The 25,261-nt window shown below is 45.5% G+C and overlaps 2 protein-coding genes across 2 annotated transcripts; one reads left to right on the forward strand and one right to left on the reverse strand.

Moving 5' to 3' along the window:
* Window positions 1-2,165: 2,165 nt before the first annotated feature.
* LOC100486161 (pancreatic triacylglycerol lipase) lies at window positions 2,166-9,910 on the forward strand. Its single transcript, XM_031906098.1, has 13 exons — window positions 2,166-2,203; window positions 2,431-2,479; window positions 2,742-2,896; window positions 3,191-3,316; window positions 3,396-3,530; window positions 4,870-4,978; window positions 5,217-5,336; window positions 5,545-5,664; window positions 6,337-6,455; window positions 6,655-6,781; window positions 7,138-7,249; window positions 8,656-8,823; window positions 9,770-9,910. Exons 2-13 carry the CDS (start codon window positions 2,431-2,433, stop codon window positions 9,831-9,833), a joined length of 1,404 nt encoding a protein of 467 aa, XP_031761958.1. The 5' UTR covers window positions 2,166-2,203; the 3' UTR covers window positions 9,834-9,910.
* A 1,483-nt stretch (window positions 9,911-11,393) lies between these two features.
* On the reverse strand, window positions 11,394-18,035 carry kcnk18 (potassium channel, two pore domain subfamily K, member 18). Its single transcript, XM_031906099.1, has 3 exons — window positions 17,560-18,035; window positions 14,524-14,682; window positions 11,394-12,946 (listed from the first exon to the last, which is right to left on the reverse strand). Exons 1-3 carry the CDS (start codon window positions 17,849-17,851, stop codon window positions 12,108-12,110), a joined length of 1,290 nt encoding a protein of 429 aa, XP_031761959.1. The 5' UTR covers window positions 17,852-18,035; the 3' UTR covers window positions 11,394-12,107.
* Window positions 18,036-25,261: the final 7,226 nt, after the last annotated feature.

A 25,261-nucleotide genomic window follows, 5' to 3' on the forward strand; every position in this document is an offset into this window, starting at 1 on the left:
TGGATATTGGTTTTAAACTGGATCCCATGGCATTCTGGGTGTTTCCCATCAATACAGCGCGGTGCGGGGCTGAGTGTCTATTGGACAATAACATATTACCTCTATATAAAGCCAGAACTGTATATGGTGTAATATGATAAACTACCCTGGCCACTCACTGAGTTGGACCCTACAAAATAGCAGTTGTAGGTGGTGTAGGATACAGTTATAGTAGGGCAAGATGGAGACAGTAGGGCAAGATGAAGACTGTAATTCAAGATGGAGACAGTAGGGCAAGAAGAAGACAGTAGGGCAAGATGGAGACTGTAATTCAAGATGGAGACAGTAGGGCAAGATGGTGACAGTAGGGCAAGATGGAGACTGTAGGGCAAGATGGAGACTGTAGGGCAAGATGGAGACAGTAGGGCAAGATGGAGGCAGTAGGGCAAGATGGAGACAGTAGGGCAAGATGGAGACAGTAGGGCAAGATGGAGACAGTAGGACAAGATGGGGACAGTAGGGCAAGATGGAGACAGTAGGGCAAGATGGAGACAGTAGGGCAAGATGGAGACAGTAGGACAAGATGGAGACTGTAGGGCAAGATGGAGACAGTAGGGCAAGATGGTGACAGTAGGGCAAGATGGAGACAGTAGGGCAAGATGGAGACAGTAGGGCAAGATGGAGACAGTAGGGCAAGATGGAGACAGTAGGGCAAGATGGTGACATTAGGGCAAGATGGAGACAGTAGGACATGATAGAGAAAACAGGGCAAGTTGGAGACCCTTCAGAATTATCATAATTCACTTAAAGTGTTGGCAACACCTGGATATAAAAACCTTTAGGTGCCATATCTGCCCTGTAATGCAGGAGACTGGAACAGAAGGCAGAGCACAGAGGCCGAGCTTAGTGTTAATAAGTAGTGAGACCAAATACCCTGGAGAAATTATACTTATACAGGGCCACAAAGCCATGATCTGATTGGCTGAGGAACGCTGAAGGTTGGGTTGCTGCCTACTATTCCCTATGGAAACACAAAGCCACCTTGGCTTCTTATAGCTCCTCCTTTGTGAGCCAAACATGACTCATTTTGGACAATCCCAATGAGAACAAAAAAATGTTTAGGGGTAACTGCTAGTTAAATACCCCAGGACACATGGCAGGGTAACAAATCAGATAAAGATAAAAGCATCTATGGTTGTCCATTCCCACAAGGGAAGGGTATAGGCCCCACTCATGATAGGAGCCGCCATCACTAAGACAATAAATATGATTGGGTCAGGTTTTCTCCAATCTTGTCAAAGTTTAACATGGTGGAGTCACTGGGGGGCCATAAACCCGGATTTGTAGCTGAAAGAGAACAGACCAAGGTCTTCAACTGGATTCCCTAAGCCCAAAGAATACTCCAGACCTGATTTTGTAGACCAAAGAGCAACGTTCAAGTTCTATGACCTAGTTCTCCAGCCCACACAGTACCAGTCAAGTCAAAGTTGGGGCTGAATGTTGCCCTTCTTATTTTCCGCTCTAGAACTCTAACTCTAGTGTTGGTCACTTACCCACTGAGTACAGGAGAGCGGCGACACAAAGAGCCCATGAAGCCCCACTGCTCCTCAGGATTCTGCAGCCATTTCCCTGGGGCATCTGCCATGATGGCTTCCCTTTCCAGGTCTTTATATATCTTAGGAGCTGACCCATCTATATATATATATATTATATACACACAAAGTAGGATGATGTTGCTGAACTAGTCAGGAGAACATTAAACCAGTACATGGCCTTGGGGGTATCAGTGCCGCTATTCCTAGGCACAAACAAGCATCATATTAATGTGAATAACAAACCTGCGGCCTTGAGTTGCCCTTGGTCTCTGGTGTCATGTGTTCTGGGCAAATCATTTCTCACTGTGTTTATATAAAACATATAGGGAAACATTTATCTGTACATTGGGTGGGTTGAGCCCCTCCCACTGAACTGAACCAGCCAATCAAAGCAATAGAAGTGGGATAAACAATTATGTAACTTATCATGTCACTCACTGCCCGAGACAATAGTGTCGGAACCATTCCTGCGGGAATTCCACCATCCTTCCGATTTCCCAAGGCAAAGGTAATGCTAATAAACCTGATCAGCTGATACCACTAGGCCCCGCCCACTCACCTGTGTATTTCAGAGCAGGTACCCACACGCCAGGAGTGCACTCCAGAACTGCCCCGGGATCAGTCACAGAGTAGGTGGATCTCTCACACAGAACTCTTGGTTCTGAAATTCTCCACTTTGGGATTCAGATGGGAGAGTTGGGTGGAGATCTCCTGTAATTGGACTTGGCTGGCCTGACTGTCACTTTCTGGCTGACAGATAGGAAGGGAAGAGCAGAAACTATAAGGCACAATAAGCACCAAAGAGGGCAAACGACATTCATTTCTATTAATCTGCTGTATTTTTCTTTTCTTTCAGATGATCGGGGGGCTGTGGTTGGTGGCCCTCCTAGTGGGGGCTGCAAAAGGTGGGTTCCTGAATGAAAGTGTTGATAGAATATTGGAAACTTGTACTTATCTCGTGTAGTTACTATGAAATTGATATGAATTAAATAAAAGTAAAGCCCCATTGGCCTCATACCCTGTGCCATTATGTTCCACCACCCCGGGGGGTTTGTATAGAGGGCAAGTTACACAGTAACCGGTCAGATGGAAATAGGAAGGAACAGGCTTTGGGGTTGGGGGAAATGTAAGTGACGCACTCATGAGGTCTCTTCCCATGATTCCCAGGCGGGGAGGTTTGTTATAACCGAATCGGCTGCTTCCCAGACAGTGTTCCCTGGGCAGGAACTGTGGAGAGACCCATAAACCATTTACCCCAATCTCCAGAGAAGATCAACACTCGTTTCCTCCTATTCACTCAGCAGAATCCCAATAGCTACCAGGTAAGTGCCCCTCACTCCCCCTCTCTTGCCCCCAGTAAAACATAAGGACATAGTATTGCAAAGGTTGTGAAGGACTTTGGCAAATTCTCAATGTCCCAAGAACTGATGGGTCCTTTCATTATCCCCCCCAATCTCTTTACTTCTTGGAGCTACAAACCCTGCCTGTAGGGGCAAATTGATGCAATGAGCTTCTTGAATGATACAACATGAAGGAGGCACTTTCCAGCAGCCACATAAACCCAATGACTGAAGGACCATATACAGGGCAGTGACTTATTATTCTTTATATTACAGGAAATTTCCGCTATAAACCCCTCCTCAATCTCTTCCTCGTACTTTAGAACCAATCGTAAAACTCGCTTTATTATTCACGGCTTCATTGACAAAGGGGAGGAGAGTTGGCTGACGGACATGTGCAAGGTAAGTGATAATAATATATAATAATAATAATATAATGTATAATCCGGCCAATAATTCCCTTTCTTGTGAAAACCCTCAGACAATGTTGCAAGTGGAAGACGTGAACTGTTTGTGTGTGGATTGGATGGGGGGATCCCGAACTCTCTATACCCAGGCGGCCAACAATATCCGCGTTGTGGGCGCAGAAGTGGCTTATTTCATTGACACCCTAACGGTATGTACAGTTTATTAGTATTATTATATCTTAGTCATATGTACAGTTTATTATCATCCCACTAATACATCTTGAACCCTGTCCAACGAGCCCCTCAACTTAAGTAGATAGTATGATAAAATAATTCCTCCTTGAACTTCTCCCAATCTGTCCATCCTATTAGAGATTCTACCTGAGATCCTCCATGTTCTTCATGATCTCTATGACTTCCTTCATGGACTCAACTCTCTCTTAGCTTCTTCCTTCACTTCCATAATGTCCATGTTGACTTGGTATCTTCCAAACCCAGCATCTAATGGAGACCCTTTTGGTTACTCACTGGATCTAATTCACTTCCTTCATGGACTCAACTCTCTCTTAGCTTCTTCCTTCACTTCCATAATGTCCTTGTTGACTTGGTATCTTCCAAACTCAGCATCTAATGGAGACCCTTTTGGTTACTCACTGGATCTAATTCACTTCCTTCATGGACTCAACTCTCTCTTAGCTTCTTCCTTCACTTCCATAATGTCCTTGTTGACTTGGTATCTTCCAAACTCAGCATCTAATGGAGACCCTTTGGTTACTCACTGGATCTAATTCACTTCCTTCATGGACTCAACTCTCTCTTAGCTTCTTCCTTCACTTCCATAATGTCCTTGTTGACTTGGTATCTTCCAAACCCAGCATCTAATGGAGACCCTTTTGAGTAGAGTATAAGTTCCCACTTGGGAGGACAGTTGTTGTCCTTTGAGACCAATGTTCATGACACATGGGGAGAATTTGGCCAATGAAACTATCATTAGTTTAATGAAAACCTCCTGTAACCTTTGGCCTGGCTTGGGAGCTTCTCCTGCTGAAGACCACATACCCTGTATGATGAGCCCTAGGTCAAGTATATTTGTCTAAGTACAGATTTAATCTCATTAGGAGTTCAGGTTATCTTGATCCATCACCCCCAATACCAACCCTAACCTGTAGCAGTCTTTGATATTACCCTGGGGCACTTCTAGTTACATTTACCCCACATGGTGGTCCTCTGAACATATAATTCAAGCAGGGAACTCCTTTTTGTCAGTTGACATATTCTAGACATGGACCATTTGGGAATATAATACTTTAGGTTTGCACTGGGACTTGGCTACTTTATGAGACCCACTGAGCTCTAAATACGGAAATATTATTTGATTTTTCATTAATAGTAAATAGAAGTACAAATATATTCCTGCAGTAGGGCCCCATGATCATCTACACACGTGCCATTGGCATCACCTACCTGTTAGTACCAGATCCCGAGCCAATTGTTCCATCTGTAAAGCTTTTATGTGCAGAATATTTACATGGATATTTCTTCCAACAGAACATGTATGGATACTCTCCAGCTATGGTGCATGTCATTGGCCACAGCCTTGGAGCCCAAGCTGCCGGAGAGGCTGGAAAGAGGAGGAAAGGGATTGGAAGGATCACAGGTAGGTATGAACCCTGAGACTCTGCCTATGACGATATGATGAAGCTTAGCTAGGTTTGTCTCCATCCCCCATTTGTAATCATAGGCACTAAGTTTGCCCAGGTGCAGTAACCCATAGCAACCAATAAGTAAATGCTACCTGCCGATTGGTTGCTATGGGTTACTGCTCCTGGGCAAACTTAGTGCCTTTTATTACATGAACCCCCATGTCTATTCAAGCATGAGTTGTGTTTCTCCAGGTCTTGATCCGGCTGAGCCCTACTTCCAGGGGACCCCATCTGAAGTGAGACTGGATTCCTCCGATGCTAACTTTGTAGACGTTATACATACAGATGCAGCCCCAATGGTTCCAAATTTAGGTAAGGAGAGTGCATTCTGGGACCAGATGCCCCCAACCCTCTCTTCTGTATCTTCTTCATATGTACTTCTATCCAACTTTTCTATTCCACTCTTCAACATCTTCTTCATCATCCCATCTTTCTTCTTTTTCGATTCTCTTTGATCCAATGAGGTATCAGTAGGTTCCTGATCCAGGTCAGCTGATGAGAATCCATTTTCTAACTGCAGGACTAGGAATGAGCCAATTGGCCGGCCACCTTGACTTCTTCCCCAATGGAGGAGAAGAAATGCCGGGATGTAAGAAGAACGCCCTCTCTCAGATTGTAGATCTTGATGGAATTTGGCAAGGTAACTTCTTTTTGAATAAGGATTTAAGGGTTTTGGTGGCTTTTTGTTACAGAAGTATAGTTGCGTTGGGACTATATGTGTGGTGGGTATGTGAGCCTTTGTGCAAGTTGTGGGTATGTGCCTACAGTAGTATTGGTTTGCCTATATCTGCTTGCGCTTGAGAGTGTATAGAGTGCCACATTGGCATATCCAACACTGAGCCATGGTTCCAACTAGTTTCCATCTCAAACTAGTTGACCTTCAAGATGAGCTTCAGGGACATCTATGGGAACATAGTGGTATTGACCCCTAAACTTACCCTAACACCTCCAAGAGAGACACTGCTCTAAGGGATAGAGTTTCTATTGGTCAGTGATGCCGTCAGGTCTTTGCTATCTTTTTGTGTTTCTTTGAGTCTAATGGTGCCACCACCAGAAGGTCTTAAATGCTACACCCTAGTGGAATGCCCAACCTCTTGGGGTCCTGGAAGAGTCATACAGGGACCTATTTTTGAGGGGGTAAAGTAGTAATGGTTATAATGGTTTGGGCTGTAATGGTTATAATGCTCTGGCCAACTATGGTGAACTCTCCACCCTTTGATAAATGGGCCCCTGAGCTTTTAGGCTTGAATTTATTGAAGTACAATATGGAAAACTGACCTTGTATTGTCATAATATCCCTGTTTAACCTAAGGAACTCGCGACTTTGTGGCCTGCAACCATCTCCGGAGCTACAAGTACTACACCAACAGCATTCTCAAGCGCGACGGCTTTGTTGGTTTCCCCAGCTCCACCTACGACACCTTTAAAACGGTGAGACTATACAAACAATGGATAAAGTACTGGAAAAATGCATTGGAATGGAACCCTCCCTTGGTTGCACCGCTGGTTTAGCCAATCCATGACCTCTTTAGGGCAAGATACCATCAACAGAGTTGGGGGGCTGCAGGATGGGGTTCCAAGTGTAAATATATTGTAATACTAATAATACTCTTCCTCTGCCTGTCCCCAGGGGGCGGTGTTCCCATGCCCCAGCGGGGGGTGCCCATTGATGGGTCACTATGCCGATACCTACACCGGACAAATAATCAACAGCCAGAAGTATTTCTTGAACACTGGGGATGAAAAGGAATTTGCACGTAGGTTTCATTTGGGGATATTATGTGCTTATCAATCAGGGGGTGTAACTTGGCTTATGGGGGGCCGGGAGCCTATTGTTAAGACATAAAGGGGTAAATTTACTCTTGGGCAGTAACCCATGGCAACCAATCAGATGTTTGCATTTATTTTTCTTCCTGCAGCTGGCTGAAAAAAAGCTAATAACTGATTGGTTGCTATGGGTAACTGCCTAGGTGCAAAGTTGCCCAGTGTTTATAAATCTGAGTCTAAACCAATGTGTAGCAGCTAAATACACAGTATCCAGGCTCATGAGTATTTAATGTGTATGTATTGTAATTGTAATGTATTGATCTTTGTTCTTCTCCTGCTGATCCAGGTTGGAGGTACAAGGTGACAGTTCAGATCATCAGCTCTTCTGACGTACAGGGATATTTCAATGTGGCTCTGTATGGGGGAAATGGGAACACCCGCCAGTATGAGGTATACAAGTAGGTGCCCACATTTCTATATTTCTTACCTGTTCAGAAATTGGTATCAAATAACTACTCCCGGAATTGTCATTGTAAGCAGCAGTCCTGCCCTGCTTTATGGCTGAGATTCTAGCTATCTGTATAACAGAGCATTCTGTCACAGTGGCACAGATCCTATCTGATCCCCCCATTGTAAGCAGCAGTCCTGCCCTGCTTTATGGCTGAGATTCTAGCTATCTGTATAACAGAGCATTCTGTCACAGTGGCACAGATCCTATCTGATCCCCCCCATTGTAAGCAGCAGTCCTGCCCTGCTTTATGGCTGAGATTCTAGCTATCTGTATAACAGAGCATTCTGTCACAGTGGCACAGATCCTATCTGATCCCCCCCATTGTAAGCAGCAGTCCTGCCCTGCTTTATGGCTGAGATTCTAGCTATCTGTATAACAGAGCATTCTGTCACAGTGGCACAGATCCTATCTGATCCCCCCATTGTAAGCAGCAGTCCTGCCCTGCTTTATGGCTGAGATTCTAGCTATCTGTATAACAGAGCATTCTGTCACAGTGGCACAGATCCTATCTGATCCCCCCCATTGTAAGCAGCAGTCCTGCCCTGCTTTATGGCTGAGATTCTAGCTATCTGTATAACAGAGCATTCTGTCACAGTGGCACAGATCCTATCTGATCCCCCCCATTGTAAGCAGCAGTCCTGCCCTGCTTTATGGCTGAGATTCTAGCTATCTGTATAACAGAGCATTCTGTCACAGTGGCACAGATCCTATCTGATCCCCCCCCATTGTAAGCAGCAGTCCTGCCCTGCTTTATGGCTGAGATTCTAGCTATCTGTATAACAGAGCATTCTGTCACAGTGGCACAGATCCTATCTGATCCCCCCATTGTAAGCAGCAGTCCTGCCCTGCTTTATGGCTGAGATTCTAGCTATCTGTATAACAGAGCATTCTGTCACAGTGGCACAGATCCTATCTGATCCCCCCCCATTGTAAGCAGCAGTCCTGTCCTGCTTTATGGCTGAGATTCTAGCTATCTGTATAACAGAGCATTCTGTCACAGTGGCACAGATCCTATCTGATCCCCCCCCATTGTAAGCAGCAGTCCTGCCCTGCTTTATGGCTGAGATTCTAGCTATCTGTATAACAGAGCATTCTGTCACAGTGGCACAGATCCTATCTGATCCCCCCATTGTAAGCAGCAGTCCTGCCCTGCTTTATGGCTGAGATTCTAGCTATCTGTATAACAGAGCATTCTGTCACAGTGGCACAGATCCTATCTGATCCCCCCATTGTAAGCAGCAGTCCTGCCCTGCTTTATGGCTGAGATTCTAGCTATCTGTATAACAGAGCATTCTGTCACAGTGGCACAGACCCTATCAAAATCAAAATGATGTTGTTTGTATTTTCCTACAGGGGGACCCTAAAGTCCGGCAGCTCCCACTCAGCGTTCATTGATGTGGAGTCGGATGTGGGAACCTTGGATAAGGTGAAGTTTGTCTGGAACAATAACCTGATCAACCCCCTCCTGCCAACAGTGGGAGCTCAGTCTGTAACTGTGCAATATGGGAAAGATGGCAGAACGTAAGTATCAGCACCCCAATAATATTATCATAGGTAATAGTAATAATGTACCCCCTACTGTAAATGATAAGGATATTAGCAGTCACTGAGGGGTTCTGTGCCCCCCATATAAAGGCACAAGGCTGCAGGCTGAGTTATACAGGGAACTCTGAGTATCACTCATGTATTATAAGGGATAATGTACCCCCTACTGTAAATGATAAGGATATTAGCAGTCACTGAGGGGTTCTGTGCCCCCCATATAAAGGCACAAGGCTGCAGGCTGAGTTATACAGGGAACTCTGAGTATCAATCATGTATTATAAGGGATAATGTACCCCCTACTGTAAATGATAAGGATATTAGCAGTCACTGAGGGGTTCTGTGCCCCCCATATAAAGGCACAAGGCTGCAGGCTGAGTTATACAGGGAACTCTGAGTATCACTCATGTATTATAAGGGATAATGTACCCCCTACTGTAAATGATAAGGATATTAGCAGTCACTGAGGGGTTCTGTGCCCCCCATATAAAGGCACAAGGCTGCAGGCTGAGTTATACAGGGAACTCTGAGTATCACTCATGTATTATAAGGGATACTGTACCCCCTACTGTAAATGATAAGGATATTAGCAGTCACTGAGGGGTTCTGTGCCCCCCATATAAAGGCACAAGGCTGCAGGCTGAGTTATACAGGGAACTCTGAGTATCACTCATGTATTATAAGGGATACTGTACCCCCTACTGTAAATGATAAGGATATTAGCAGTCACTGAGGGGGATCACTCATGTATTATAAGAGATACTGTTTGTTATTATGGGCAGGAACTCAGTAGAAGTTTGCATACAATGATATATATACAGATAGAGCTTTCTAGAGACAAGCAGTATGGGAGATGGCACCTTGCAGTATTTATCTAGATATCTGACTGGGAATTTAATGTTAATTATTGGTTTCCCCATATCAGGTACAGATTCTGCGGCAGCGGCTCAGTGAGGGAAGAAGTCCTTCAGACCCTGAATGCTTGTTAACGTGGAGGCAGAATCAGCACTTAAATGTTCTTTTTAAATGAAAAAAATATCAAATAAAACATTTTTTGGCTTTTGCATTTTGTCTTTGTCATTTCCCACCTCCCAGCCTGTACCTGCAAATGACCATTCTCTCCATATCTAGCCCTAATTGGCCTTCATGCTGAGCCACCACTGCTCCCACCTGCCCCCAAGGGAGGCCCCACAGTTTGGGAAATACTGTTCTTTACCGATAACTATTTCCCCCCTCTACCCTCTTCCCTGCCAGCCTATGTGGGCTTGGGGCCTCCCTTGGCAAAGTACTTAGAGCTTATGCTAGATGGCCCACCAGAATGGGCAATGGTGTCAGTGAATCCTATGCCCCAGCCCCATACCCCTATGCCCCATACCCCTATGCCCCATACCCCTATGCCCCATACCCCTATGCCCCATACCCCTATGTCCCATACCCCTATGCCCCATACCCCTATGCCCCCATGAGCCTATACCCCTATGCCCCCATGCCCCATACCCCTATGCCCCATGCCCCTATGCCCCCATGCCCCATACCCCTATGCCCCATGCCCCTATGCCCCCATACCCCTATGCCCCATGCCCTTATGCCCCAGCCCCTATGCCCCAGCCCCATGCCCCCATACCCATATTCCCCAGCCCCCATGTCCAATACCCCTATGCCCCATACCCCTATGCCCCCATACCCTTATGCCCCCATCCCCCTATGCTCCCATTCCCCATAACCCTATTCCCCATACCCCTATGCCCCCATACCTCTATGCCCCATACCCCTATGCCCCATACCCCTATGCCCCATATCCCTATGCCCCCATGCCCCAGCCCCTATGCCCCATACCCCTATGCCCCCATACCCCATGCCCCAGCCCCTATGCCCCCATGTCCCATACCCCTTTGCCCCCATACCCCTATGCCCCCATGCCCCTATGCCCCATACCCCCATTCCCCAATGCCCCAGAAGCACCAATGCAGCAAATGCCCTTTTTTATCATCGTGCAAAGAAATAATTCATCATAAATCATTCATCACTGAATGATGATAAATAGATTAAACATGAATTACACCCGAGGGACTATGAGCTGCAATCTAGTTCTTTGGCCTCATGAAGAACATTCCCAGAGGCGCCTAATCTGATTGGGATCCAGTATAAAGGTACATTTATCAGTTGTTGATAATCAGTTTCCCATAGTGCCCCTTGCTCTACCTGCCCTTCCCTATCAGTAGGGGGCCAATCAGATATCTCTAAGGGAGGCAATAATTCTGCTTGTAGGCTTCCAAGGTAATAAGACTGACCAACCTGGCAGCCAACGCCTTTCTAAATAAGGACATTAAAGGGCAACTCCACACATAAACTGCACCAAAAACTGCATTTGGAGAAGATTAGTTGTCCACAATGGAGGGGATTTGTCATGGGCAACTAATCTCCTCGTTTGTCATTGGCCATAGGGGCAGATTTATTCGATTTCATATTTGCTGCAATTTACATTGCTATGTAGAGGCAATATCTTCCCACTCCTAGAACTACATTTCACCAGAGCAACCAATCAGATCTTTCCTTTCATTCTTTAATGCGCAGTAGATTGATCAAACCAAGTTGCTATGGGTAACAGGACCAAAGAGGAGCAACATGAGTCAATTGAGCAGAAACATAACAGGCTCATTGATACGATGCAAAACAGGTAATATCCCCTGTGGGCGTGCCCTGAATAATTCATCGGAAAAAAATGATAATAATAATAATGATAATAATGGTAGTAGGCCAATGCATTGGCAGAACCTTTGCTCACGAGTGTATGATTTATTACACGTGCCTTTGTAGGTAAATATGGTCCCAAAAAAGGTTAAATGTCTTCCCAGTTCTCCCAACTGATTCATATCTGAAGGTGGCCAGGACCTTGGCCAGACGGTGGAGGAGCAACCATTGGCCATCAACTGCATTAGCTCCATATTGGATTAATTAGCCCAAAATAAACTCACCACAGTCATGGAGAAGGTCAAGTAGAGATTTATTAAAGTACCAATAACAGAGGTGGACTTGTTCCATGTTCTCATAACACTTGCCTTGAGGACTGCTCATTGAGTGCCCGCTCCTATACACACAGAGGAGCTTGAGTTCGCCCATCACTTGGCACATTTGGCACAGATCCACTGATGTGACAGGCCCATTCCGTGCATGGCCAGCGAAGGTTGCCTCCAGGGCCTGTGTTATATACAATGCATGCTGACATGGACTGTCTTATAGACCGCTCCATAGACAAATAATGTTCATTGTCCAGAGACGTCCTCTGTCTTAGAGTACTTTTTAATGTTCCCCCCGCTGATGCACAAGATGCACTGCTTGTAGAAACTCACCAGTCGGTTCTGTCCCAGTTTGAAGGCCATGCACACAATCACCATGCCCACCACAGTGTAGGCGGAAAGCAGCAAGAAATAATTCGGGTGTTTGGGTATAATATCTCCGAAGCCGATGGTGGTGAGAGTCACAAAACAGAAGTAAAAGGCGTCTATGGTTGTCCAATCGTCTTCCCACAAGGGAAGGATACAGGCCCCGCACATGATATAAGCCACCATCACCAAAACAATTAATACGATTGGGACATCCAGGTGGTCAAGTTCTTCTCCGATCTTGTCAAAGTTCTGCATGGCGGAGTCACTGGGGGGCCATAAATCCAGATCAGGGCAAGAGAAAGATTTTTGTTGAAGGCTACTTTTTAGTGGTAGAACCTTCTGATTCTCCTTCACGATGATCAGCTCAAAAATGTCTATGTTGCGCATCTGTAGGTATTTTCTCTTCACAGAGGCTTGGGTCTTTATCACCTCGGTAATATTTAATGGTTCCTTCATTGACACTCTGCTGTCCATGGTTTTTAGCAAACTCGATTTCCCAGAATGCTCTTTGTGAAGAGAGGACAACTTGATTGGCTTCGGCTTGTGGCACAACTTGTTGCAGGCCAAGACAGCACGCTTGTAGGTCCTTGATAAGAGCCTGGCCAGGATATCCCCCAGATCAGCCAGAAGTAAGAGCATAAGGGGGATACCTAATGTAGCATACACCATGCAGGCCAGCTTCCCATACATGGTGACTGGACAAATATGGCCGTACCCTGGGACAAGGAAGAAATAAAATATTAAATAAGATTGTTCTACATTTTAATATACTGAAGTTCACACTGACCAGTTCACCAAACTATAGACTGCAGCTTAAGGAGACCATACATCGGTTGACTTGGTCCTTCCAGACCAATTCAGCAACTTATTGGCCCGTGTATAGGGGTCACTGTTTGACAAATATCTGTCAGATATTGATAGGGCAGGTGTGGAAAACCGCTTGGATAAGGAGCACTTCAGTTTGTTGATGTGGTCCTCGTCTGATGGGTCTCTATAGGCCCTAATCAATTTGGTCCACCATGAGGGTGGCTAAAGGGGGCCCAAAACCACTTTTTTGGCCATCTCACCAACTTAAAGCTCAATGCGCAGAACCAAACCATAATCTTAAGCTGCAACTTGCCTGTGGAGTAGTAAATCATACAGTCTATGTGATGGGGAATCATGTAAAAAACATTCTCCTCTGGCCCACAGAGTGCAGATCCTGTTCTTTAACCTGATTCTGTAGCCCCCGATGTACAAGCCAAGTTCTATAACCTCATTCCCAAGTCCACAGAGTGCAGATCCTGTTCTATAACCTGATTCTGTAGCCCCCGATGTAAAAGTCAAGTTCTATAACCTCATTCCCAAGTCCACAGAGGGCAGATCCTGTTCTATAATCTGATTCTGTAGCCCCCGATGTAAAAGTCAAGTTCTATAACCTCATTCCCAAGTCCACAGAGGGCAGATCCTGTTCTTTAACCTGATTCTGTAGCCCCCGATGTAAAAGTCAAGTTCTATAACCTCATTCCCAAGTCCACAGAGGGCAGATCCTGTTCTATAACCTGATTCTGTAGCCCCCGATGTACAAGTCAAGTTCTATAACCTCATTCCCAAGTCCACAGAGGGCAGATCCTGTTCTATAACCTGATTCTGTAGCCCCCGATGTACAAGTCAAGTTCTATAATCTCATTCCCAAGTCTACATAGTGCAGTTCAAGTTGTGAGACCTGATTCTTTAGTCAACACAGTAAAGTTCAAGTTCTATGACCTGATTGTTTACCTCATGGAGGACAAGTCAAGTTCTATGACTGATTCATTAGCTGACTGAGTATAGTTAAAGTTCTAGGACTTGATCTTCTAGCTCACAGGCTACACGTCCCCTCAATAGATGTCCTTCAACCCCTATGACCAGGCCATCTAACAAAGCTTCTTCTCATGAAAACCTAGACCGGTGGTTCTCAACCTGTGGGTCAGGACCCCTTTGGGGGTCGAACGGCCCTTTCACAGGGGTCGCCTAAGACCTTTGGAAAACATATATTTCCGATGGTCTTAGGAATAATTTTATGGTTGGGGGTCACCACAACATGAGGAACTGTATTAAAGGGTCGCAGCATTAGGAAGGTTGAGAACCCCTGACCTAGACAATAACTGATAGATCCTCAAACTTTGGACCCTAAACCAAAAGACTCCTTTGCGCCACTGTATGACATACTACTTTTATTATAATCTTCCCCACAAATATGGTGTCTACCAAATAACATGGAAAAATACAAAACATTCCTAAATGGCTGGGGAGGGGGTAATGTAACACTTACCTACTGTGGTGAATACCGTGCAGCAGAAGAACAAAGAGCTCTTGAAGCTCCACTGCTCCTCGGGTTTCTGCAGCCATTCCACTTGGAGATCTGTGATGATGGCTTCCCTTGCCAGTTCTTTAAATATCTCAGGGGCCGACCCATTGTCTGATATAGTCGCTATGGAGAAATGAGTGATGTTTAGAAGGCAGACATGTCTACACAAAATGGGCCACAAGACAATCTCCTAGAACTACTCAACTGTAGTAGGAAAGAGTACAGTTCCCTTCTAGAAGGGAGAGATCACGGTAACTCCAAGGAGCCAATAATATGGAACGTTCTTTCATTGAGTTTGTCTCATTCTCACTCTGTGTGTGTGTGCCAGAGGGTAGAACTAAATCAATGAAGGCAAAACTACACCTAGATCTGAGGAGCACCTCATATAAACTGCCTGTTTCAAGTCCCACACATTTACCCGTCATTCTGTTTAAATAGGGTGCTTAGGGGAGGAGGGTGCCTAGAGACCTGTTGTTGGCTAAAGGAACAGCTCTAAAACCCAGAAGGGACATAGAGAGTCTTAGGCTGGGTGGTGTTGTACCAGTGACACCACCTGCATAGTCCTTAGGAATCCAGTAGACATCTTTGCAGACTCTTCCATGGTGAACAGATTCTTCATTCTTTCTGACCTCTTCTGAGACACCTTTCCACACCTTTCCCTACTACTGTAAAGGCCATGTAACAACGACAGTCATTAAAGCGCTTGCATCCAAACATGCATATCTCCCATAGTTCTGCTGAGCACCAATGCCCCCATTCAGCCTCTTCTGAGGCTCATTGTATCTATTAACGCCAGGGGACCATGGAGCTACCATGTAGGAGTGCCAATAGTTCCATGGGCATCAGCAGAGAAGATAAGAGCGGTGAGGGGAGAGGAAAGAAGAGGGGGGAAGAAATAGAAAGGGGGTGGAGGAAAGGAAATGAAGGAAAAAGGACAAAAGGGAAGGAAAAAAGAAAAATGGCAAATCAAGGAATAAAGATTGAAATGCAAAGAGGGTTACAGGCTGGAATAAGAGATATCAGAGGAGAACCCAATGGACTCACAGGGCACCCCCAAACTGCCATAAATTCCATTTATTCCCTCAAGATACAAACTAAAATTCAAGTACCTTCATTACCAGATTGTAAGGTGTCACCAATGTCACCAATGCCCCCATCAAGCCTCTTCTCATGAAACTAAAATCAAACTAAGATCCAAGTACCTTCATTACCAGACTGTAAGGTGTCACCAATGTCACCAATGCCCCCATCCAGCCTCTTCTGAGGCTCATTGTATCTATTAACGCCAGGGGCCCATGGAGCTACCATGTAGGAGGGGCAGTAGTTCCATGGGCATCAGCAGAGAAGATAAGAGCGGGGAATGGAGAGAAGGAGAGTGAGACACAGATAGGGGAGAAGAAGAGAAGGACGAGGGGGAAAGAAATAGAAAGGGGGTGAAGGAAAGGAAATGAGAAGAAGGACAAAAGGGAAAGGAAAAAAGAGAAAAGACAAATCAAGGAATAAAGGTTGAAATGCAAAGAGAGATACAGGAAAGGGAAACCGTGGCTGGAATTAGAGATATCAGAGGAGAACCCAATGGACTCACAGGGCACCCCCAAAGTGCCATAAATTCCATTTATTACCCCCAATATATAAACTAAAATCCAAGTACAGGTATGGGACCCATTATAAAGGAATGCTCGGGACCAGGGATCTTTCTGTATTTCAGATCTCCTACCTTAAGTTAAGTCTATAAAAAAAAATATTTAAACAGAAATTAAACCCAATAGGACTGTTCTGCCCCCAATAAGGGGTAATTATATCTTAGTTGGGATCAAGTACAGGTACTGTTTTATTATTACAGAGAAAAAGGAATCATTTAACCATTAAATAAACCCAATAGGGCTGTTCTGCCCCAATAAGGGGTAATTATATCTTAGTTGGGATCAAGTACAGGTACTGTTTTATTATTACAGAGAAAAGGGAATCATTAACCATTAAATAACCCAATAGGGCTGTTCTGCCCCCAATAAGGGGTAATTATATCTTAGTTGGGATCAAGTACAGGTACTGTTTTATTATTACAGAGAAAAGGGAATCATTTAACCATTAAATAAACCCAATAGGGCTGTTCTGCCCCAATAAGGGGTAATTATATCTTAGTTGGGATCAAGTACAGGTACTGTTTTATTATTACAGAGAAAGGGAATCATTTAACCATTAAATAAACCCAATAGGGCTGTTCTGCCCCCAATAAGGGTAATTATATCTTAGTTGGGATCAAGTACAGGTACTGTTTTATTATTACAGAGAAAAGGGAATCATTTAACCATTAAATAAACCCAATAGGGCTGTTCTGCCCCAATAAGGGGTAATTATATCTTAGTTGGGATCAAGTACAGGTACTGTTTTATTATTACAGAGAAAAGGGAATCATTTAACCATGAAATAAACCCAATAGGGCTGTTCTGCCCCAATAAGGGGTAATTATATCTTAGTTGGGATCAAGTACAGGTACTGTTTTATTATTACAGAGAAAAGGGAATCATTTAGGGGATCTAATACCTGTACCTTCATTACAAGACTGTAAGGTGTCAATATTCCCTTCTGTGCAGTTGGTCACCCAAGTGTTTGCAATGAGAAAGCTTAGGGAGGCAAAGGAAACAACCCAGAGTAACATAGTAACATAGTAAGTTAGGTTGAAAAAAGACATCTATCCATCATGTTCAACCATAATGCCTATATATATTACTTGCCTAACTGCCAGTTGATCCAGAGGACCCATGCATTTCTAGAAATGATTTCAAACATTTTGACACTTTGGCTTAACTCCCAGCACCTTAAGCCAACGCACTGGGTGCAGAACTGGATCAGATCCCAGCTCGCAATGGGGATCGATTCTGTGATAATGTTATTGGGTGTATGGCTGGTGTTGTATATTGTAACAGTGCGAAACGCGTTGTTGCTACCGTTTCTATACATAGTTACCCCGGGGGAAGGATACAAACCCAGACGACCTACCGTTATCGATGGAGCTGTTTTGGACGATCATCCAGAGCTTCTCTAGAAACTCCTCAAACTGTGAAATCTCCTTTTCCCTTGATCCCTCGATGAACCAGAACATAAGGGCCCCCAGGATGCTGTACAGGACCAGGGAGCAAACCAGGCACACGTGGGGGAAGGAGATCCAGAAGGCCTGCAGGCATTTCCAGGAGCATTTGCCCCGCTGGGGTGGGGGTCCCTGGGTCGTGGTAAAGGTCTCCATCTCTGAGAGAAGGTCTGCCCTCCTCCGCTCATCACCTTCTGTCTTCATCAGGAAGGAAAGCAACTGATCTGTCCCTCAGGGTTAAACCACCACCCGACCATCGTGCATTTGTACTGAGAGTGCGGCTCTAATGCAATTCGGCTAACGCTGCACTTTCCATCGACTTTGTAATGTAGCGGCTCCAGCAACAGCCTCCCAGCGGGAAGGGGCCGGGAACCTGCCAGCAACACTTTGTATCTCAGCCATAAAGCAGGGAAGGACGGCTGCTTACAATGGGGGGATCAGATAGGATCTGTGCCACTGTGACAGAATGCTCTGTTATACAGATAGCTAGAATCTCAGCCATAAAGCAGGGCAGGACTGCTGCTTACAATGGGGGGGATCAGATAGGATCTGTGCCACTGTGACAGAATGCTCTGTTATACAGATAGCTAGAATCTCAGCCATAAAGCAGGGCAGGACTGCTGCTTACAATGGGGGGGATCAGATAGGATCTGTGCCACTGTGACAGAATGCTCTGTTATACAGATAGCTAGAATCTCAGCCATAAAGCAGGGCAGGACTGCTGCTTACAATGGGGGGATCAGATAGGATCTGTGCCACTGTGACAGAATGCTCTGTTATACAGATAGCTAGAATCTCAGCCATAAAGCAGGGCAGGACTGCTGCTTACAATGGGGGGATCAGATAGGATCTGTGCCACTGTGACAGAATGCTCTGTTATACAGATAGCTAGAATCTCAGCCATAAAGCAGGGCAGGACTGCTGCTTACAATGGGGGGATCAGATAGGATCTGTGCCACTGTGACAGAATGCTCTGTTATACAGATAGCTAGAATCTCAGCCATAAAGCAGGGCAGGACTGCTGCTTACAATGGGGGGGATCAGATAGGATCTGTGCCACTGTGACAGAATGCTCTGTTATACAGATAGCTAGAATCTCAGCCATAAAGCAGGGCAGGACTGCTGCTTACAATGGGGGGGATCAGATAGGATCTGTGCCACTGTGACAGAATGCTCTGTTATACAGATAGCTAGAATCTCAGCCATAAAGCAGGGCAGGACTGCTGCTTACAATGGGGGGGATCAGATAGGATCTGTGCCACTGTGACAGAATGCTCTGTTATACAGATAGCTAGAATCTCAGCCATAAAGCAGGGGCAGGACTGCTGCTTACAATGGGGGGGATCAGATAGGATCTGTGCCACTGTGACAGAATGCTCTGTTATACAGATAGCTAGAATCTCAGCCATAAAGCAGGGCAGGACTGCTGCTTACAAATGGGGGGATCAGATAGGATCTGTGCCACTGTGACAGAATGCTCTGTTATACAGATAGCTAGAATCTCAGCCATAAAGCAGGGCAGGACTGCTGCTTACAATGGGGGGATCAGATAGGATCTGTGCCACTGTGACAGAATGCTCTGTTATACAGATAGCTAGAATCTCAGCCATAAAGCAGGGCAGGACTGCTGCTTACAATGGGGGGGATCAGATAGGATCTGTGCCACTGTGACAGAATGCTCTGTTATACAGATAGCTAGAATCTCAGCCATAAAGCAGGGCAGGACTGCTGCTTACAATGGGGGGGGATCAGATAGGATCTCAGTTATACATAGTTAATATTTTAAATAATAATATTTCCTCTTTAATCCAGATAATCAAGGTTATTAAACTTTAACACAGCCCAGACCGGATCCAGTACAGAGGGAAAGCATTAGTCCCTGTGAGGGGGGGGGAAGTAAAGACCATAACACTGTACATATCTAAGCTTCACGGGCCCCGAGGGGGAGAATAATCCACATTTCAATGCCTGCACTTTAGCTAAAGTGACTGCACCTGTTAAACCCCAGAATGGTTTCCGTGTGAAAGTCCCAGAGAGGCAACAACACGGGGGGAGAGTGTTTTGTTAATACCCAAGGCCTTTCCCGAGGATGCGCTCAGTAATAAAACACCAATACGGGGTTAATATAAACCTTCTGCAGCAAAGAAATAATCATATATATGAGAATATTCAGAGAAAAAAATGATTGGAAGATACCGTCTAATGTAAATGGGCCTCAGCCAATATATGTTTGAATTGTGGCTCCTACTTACAGAGTAACATCACCATTTTATGCTGAATTTATGTGTTGCAGGATCCTCGGGGGCGGGGCAATTGTGGGAAGAGTCTTTACTTATTGTTTCTCACCTATAGAAGTCATTTGAGAGCAATTTATTAGGTTGTATGAATAAGTGACTGTGTGGAGCCTTATATTTGTATTGCTATTTGACCAGACACCCCCCATGTTATAATGATTAGGACTCCCCATTCTTTAGCTTTGTAAACAGGGTAACATGAGCTCTGTATGAACAAACCCTTCACAAAGCTGGAGCCTTAAGTAATACAGACTTCTATCTGCCCCAGAGCAGTTTTCTGTTACAGTAGGTTAGCGCTGTAAAGGTTAAAGTTATTTAGCCCCACCCTCACCAATACATTAGGGCCACTGGTATCTCACACTAGGATTCAGATAATGACATTAACCCCTACTGTGCCACAGAGATGCTCATCTCTATCCATTATGTGTCATTTAATTGTGTAATTCACTATAACTGTATTTAGAGCAAATTCATTACATTGTGAAGAACAGAATGAAGCAGGTAAGTGGTGAGAAGTAATAAGTCGGTGAATTAGCCCCCAGTCTTGGCTTTTCTCGTGTGGCCCCTTGGTTTCCTACAATGACTCCTAACACAGTTTTTTAGGGTGTCCTGCTGGGCTCTAATCTTATTATCTTGGAGGGTTCCTGATCTCATTTCCCTGATGGGTTCCTGATCTAATTTTCCTGGTGGGTTCCTGATCTAATTTTCCTGGTGGGTTCCTGATCTAATTTTCCTGGTGGGTTCCTGATCTAATTTTCCTGGTGGGTTCCTCATCTCATTTTCCTAGTGGGTTCCTAATCTCAGTTCCCAATGGGCTCATAATCTGTTTCCTGGTGGGCTTCTGATCATGGTAACCTGGTGGGCTCTTGATCTGTTTCCTGTCAGGGAACCTGATCGTAGTTTCCTGGTGGATCCCTAATCTCATTTTCCTTGTGAGTTCCTGACCTAATTTTCCTGGTGGGTTCCTCATCTCATTTTCCTAGTGGGTTCCTAATCTCAGTTCCCAATGGGCTCATAATCTGTTTCCTGGTGGGCTTCTGATCATGGTTACCTGGTGGGCTCTTGATCTGTTTCCTGTCAGGGAACCTGATCGTAGTTTCCTGGTGGGTCCCTAATCTCATTTTCCTTGTGAGTTCCTGATCTAATTTTCCTGGTGGGTTCCTCATCTCATTTTCCTAGTGGGTTCCTAATCACAGTTCCCAGTGGGCTCATAATCTGTTTCTTGGTGGGCTTCTGCTCATGGTAACTTGGTGGGCTCTTGATCTGTTTTCTGTCAGGTACCTGATCGTAGTTTCCTGGTGGGTCCCTGATCTCATTTTCCTTGTGAGTTCCTGATCTAATTTTCCTGGTTGGTTCCTGATCTCATTTTCCTGTTGGTTTCCTGATCTCAGTTTCCAATGGGTTTCTAATCTGTTTCTTGGTGGGCTTCTGATCATGGTAACTTGATGGGCTCTTGATCTGTTTTCTGTCAGGTACCTGATCTTAGCTTCCTGGTGGATCCTTAATCTCTTTTCCTGGTTGGTTCCTGATCTCAGCTTTCTAGTGGGCCCCTAATCTTATTTTCATGGTGGGTACCTGATGTTTTTCCTGGTGGATCCTGGATCTAATTTTCCTGGTGGGCTCCTGATCTAATTTTCCTGATAAGTTCCTGATCTCAGTTCCTGGTGGGCTCGTCTGTTTCATGGTGGGCTTCTGATCATGGTAGCTTGATCTGTTTTCTGTCAGGTACCTGATTTTAGTTTCCTGGTCGGTCCCTAATCTCATTTTCCTTGTGAGTTCCTGACCTAATTTTCCTGGTGGGTTCCTGATTTCAGTTCCCAATGGGAACTTGATCTCTTGATCTCATTTTACTAGTAGCTTCCTGATCTCAGTTCCTGGGGGGCTCATAATCTGTTTCCTGTGGGCTTTTGATCACAGTAATCTGATGGGGTCTTCATCTGTTTTCTCTTAGGTTCCTGATCTCATTTTCCTGGTGGGCCCCTAATCTCATTTTTGTGGTGGGCTCCTGATCTCAGTATCCTGATGGGTTCCTAATCTCAGTTTTCCAGTGGGTTTCTTGTACAGAAAACATTATATGGTGAATTAGTCTTGACTAAGTGTGACCCCTATGTTTACTGATGGGCTCCCATTCTGTGGTTCCCTAGGGTATTTCTTTCACATTTTCTTTCTCAGTATCCTGGGGGTTCCTAATGTATTTCCTGGGGGTTCCTAATGTATTTCCTGGGGTGTTCCTGATGTGTTTCCTGGGGGTTCCTAATGTGTTTCCTGGGGGTTCTGATCTCAGTTTCCTGGTCAGCTCCAGATTTTAGTTTCATGGGGGTCTCCTGGTCTCAGGTTTCATATTTAGGTTCCAACTTCACATTTCTTAGTTGGATTTCTAATATCTGGGTTCCTGGTTGATTCTTTGTATCAGGCTTCCTGATTGGCTCCTAAGCCTAGGTTCCCTGGTAACACCTCTCAGTGTAGGACTTTAATATGAGGTTGTTTTTTGTGGAGTCAGGTTCTTAGCCGTATTGGTGGGGTCGTACTGTGGTCTGCCACTGATATACAGTTACTATGTCTGCCTTTATATTAGTGATAGTAACCTATGGGCTAGGGGGTTCTGTAGAACCAAGTGGTACCTCTAGGCGGGTGGAACCTGAGGCTTTTGCTCTCTATGCAGAGACCCTCAATAGGGGCCCAAGTTCTTAGGCAGCAATGATAGATATTTGTCATTCTGGAAGGGTTAAAACTTTTGCCTTTCCATTGTTTTACTAAAGCAACTTCTGGAGAGCTGCCATGTTGTCTTTGGTCAATAACATTAATGGTGAGAGATTAGCCCTGTGGCTGAATGTAGCAATAGTGTGAAAACTCATTATGGTTCTAATAAGATGGGGCACCGGGGTGATGCGCTGGCACTAAACTATGTATTGCTGAACGGGGGGTCACAGTTAGGGGGAGATATGGGGTGAGTGCTTATTTGTGCCCTGGGTACCCCTGGAACTATAGCGGGGTGACTGTTACCCCAATGTTTCTATATATCTGTAACCTTGTTATGGGCTAAGGGGGCCCAGCCTGAAGGCCAGTTAGGGGGGGATTTGGGGTGAGTGCTTATTTGTGCCCTGGGTACCCCTGGAACTATAGCGGGGTGACTGTTACCCCAATGTTTCTATATATCTGTAACCTTGTTATGGGCTAAGGGGGCCCAGCCTGAAGGCCAGTTAGGGGGGGATTTGGGGTGAGTGCTTATTTGTGCCCTGGGTACCCCTGGAACTATAGCAGGGTGACTGTTACCCCAATGTTTCTATATATCTGTAACCTTGTTATGGGCTAAGGGGGCCCAGCCTGAAGGCCAGTTAGGGGGGGATTTGGGGTGAGTGCTTATTTGTGCCCTGGGTGCCCCTGGAACTATAGCAGGGTGACTGTTACCCCAATGTTTCTATATATCTGTAACCTTGTTATGGGCTAAGGGGGCCCAGCCTGAAGGCCAGTTAGGGGGGGATTTGGGGTGAGTGCTTATTTGTGCCCTGGGTGCCCCTGGAACTATAGCGGGTTGACTGTTACCCCAATGTTTCTATATATCTGTAACCTTGTTATGGGCTAAGGGGGCCCAGCCTGAAGGCCAGTTAGGGGGGGAATTTGGGGTGAGTGCTTATTTGTGCCCTGGGTACCCCTGGAACTATAGCGGGGTGACTGTTACCCCAATGTTTCTATATATCTGTAACCTTGTTATGGGCTAAGGGGGCCCAGCCTGAAGGCCAGTTAGGGGGGATTTGGGGTGAGTGCTTATTTGTGCCCTGGGTACCCCTGGAACTATAGCGGGGTGACTGTTACCCCAATGTTTCTATATATCTGTAACCTTGTTATGGGCTAAGGGGGCCCAGCCTGAAGGCCAGTTAGGGGGGGATTTGGGGTGAATGCTTATTTGTGCCCTGGGTACCCCTGGAACTATAGCGGGGTGACTGTTACCCCAATGTTTCTATATATCTGTAACCTTGTTATGGGCTAAGGGGGCCCAGCCTGAAGGCCAGTTAGGGGGGGATTTGGGGTGAGTGCTTATTTGTGCCCTGGGTACACCTGGAACTATAGCAGGGTGACTGTTACCCCAATGTTTCTATATATCTGTAACCTTGTTATGGGCTAAGGGGGCCCAGCCTGAAGGCCAGTTAGGGGGGGATTTGGGGTGAGTGCTTATTTGTGCCCTGGGTACCCCTGGAACTATAGCGGGGTGACTGTTACCCAATGTTTCTATATATCTGTAACCTTGTTATGGGCTAAGGGGGCCCAGCCTGAAGGCCAGTTAGGGGGGGATTTGGGGTGAGTGCTTATTTGTGCCCTGGGTACCCTGGAACTATAGCGGGGTGACTGTTACCCCAATGTTTCTATATATCTGTAACCTTGTTATGGGCTAAGGGGGCCCAGCCTGAAGGCCAGTTAGGGGGAGATTTGGGGTGAGTGCTTATTTGTACCCTGGGTACCCCTGGAACTATAGCGGGGTGACTGTTACCCCAATGTTTCTATATATCTGTAACCTTGTTATGGGCTAAGGGGGCCCAGCCTGAAGGCCAGTTAGGGGGGGATTTGGGGTGAGTGCTTATTTGTGCCCTGGGTACCCCTGGAACTATAGCAGGGTGACTGTTACCCCAATGTTTTCCCAAAAGGATCCAGATATTGGGATCCCCAATGTTATTCTCTACAAACTAAAGAATTCCATACCCTTTATGTGAAGTAAAGAAAAGGAACCAAAGAAAAACAAAACAATGAACAAAATCCATGAATACGGGTCTGACCCTCTAGTGTGCGAGGAAGTACCCCCTAGTTGAGACATTGGGGGGCCTCAGAGCCTCTCCCATCCCTGTGCCTCAATGTAAATCTTCCCAAAACAGGCTGCATTGTGGGTAAGGAGAAGGAAATCTCTCCAGCCGACGCCTCTCTCTCAGATCCACTCACTATAATACTTCAGGTCACTTACCCCCCTTCCCTCTTTGGTCCATAATATACAGAATTAATAACCTGATAATAACCAGATGCACTTATGGCTTTATTACCCCCCCTGGCTCGCAGCCCTCACGACTCCCATTTCCTTTGCATTTAGTCTCTGCCTTTAATTATTCATGGATATTGATTGTCTCTGACTTTTGGTTACTTTTCTCCATTCATTTCATAGAGAAAGTTGAGAGCTGATGTCTCATTGGAGGAGCTCAGGGGCCCGGGGCCATAGAAGGACTTGTAGTTTAATGTCTGAACAGTGGAAATATCTATATTGGCCGAGGAGGGGGGGGGGAGAGGAGGGAATCATTAGGCCTCCCTATCGCCTTTCTGTCTGCATCTCCTAACTGGG

Source organism: Xenopus tropicalis, chromosome 7 (genome assembly GCF_000004195.4).
Source record: "Xenopus tropicalis strain Nigerian chromosome 7, UCB_Xtro_10.0, whole genome shotgun sequence".
NCBI lineage: Eukaryota > Metazoa > Chordata > Amphibia > Anura > Pipidae > Xenopus > Xenopus tropicalis.

What these genes read in the sequence shown, in the direction of transcription:
- kcnk18 (XM_031906099.1), bottom strand. Translation starts at nt 17,851, where the DNA reads ATGAAGACAGAAGGTGATGAGCGGAGGAGGGCAGACCTTCTCTCAGAG. An exon ending in AAACAGCTCCATCGATAACG is followed by an intron (nt 14,683 to 17,559) that starts GTAGGTCGTCTG and finishes ATTTCTCCATAG; the next exon opens with CGACTATATCAGACAATGGG. An exon ending in CACGGTATTCACCACAGTAG is followed by an intron (nt 12,947 to 14,523) that starts GTAAGTGTTACA and finishes TCCTTGTCCCAG; the next exon opens with GGTACGGCCATATTTGTCCA.
- LOC100486161 (XM_031906098.1), top strand. Translation starts at nt 2,431, where the DNA reads ATGATCGGGGGGCTGTGGTTGGTGGCCCTCCTAGTGGGGGCTGCAAAA. An exon ending in GGCTGACGGACATGTGCAAG is followed by an intron (nt 3,317 to 3,395) that starts GTAAGTGATAAT and finishes GAAAACCCTCAG; the next exon opens with ACAATGTTGCAAGTGGAAGA. An exon ending in TATGGGAAAGATGGCAGAAC is followed by an intron (nt 8,824 to 9,769) that starts GTAAGTATCAGC and finishes TCCCCATATCAG; the next exon opens with GTACAGATTCTGCGGCAGCG.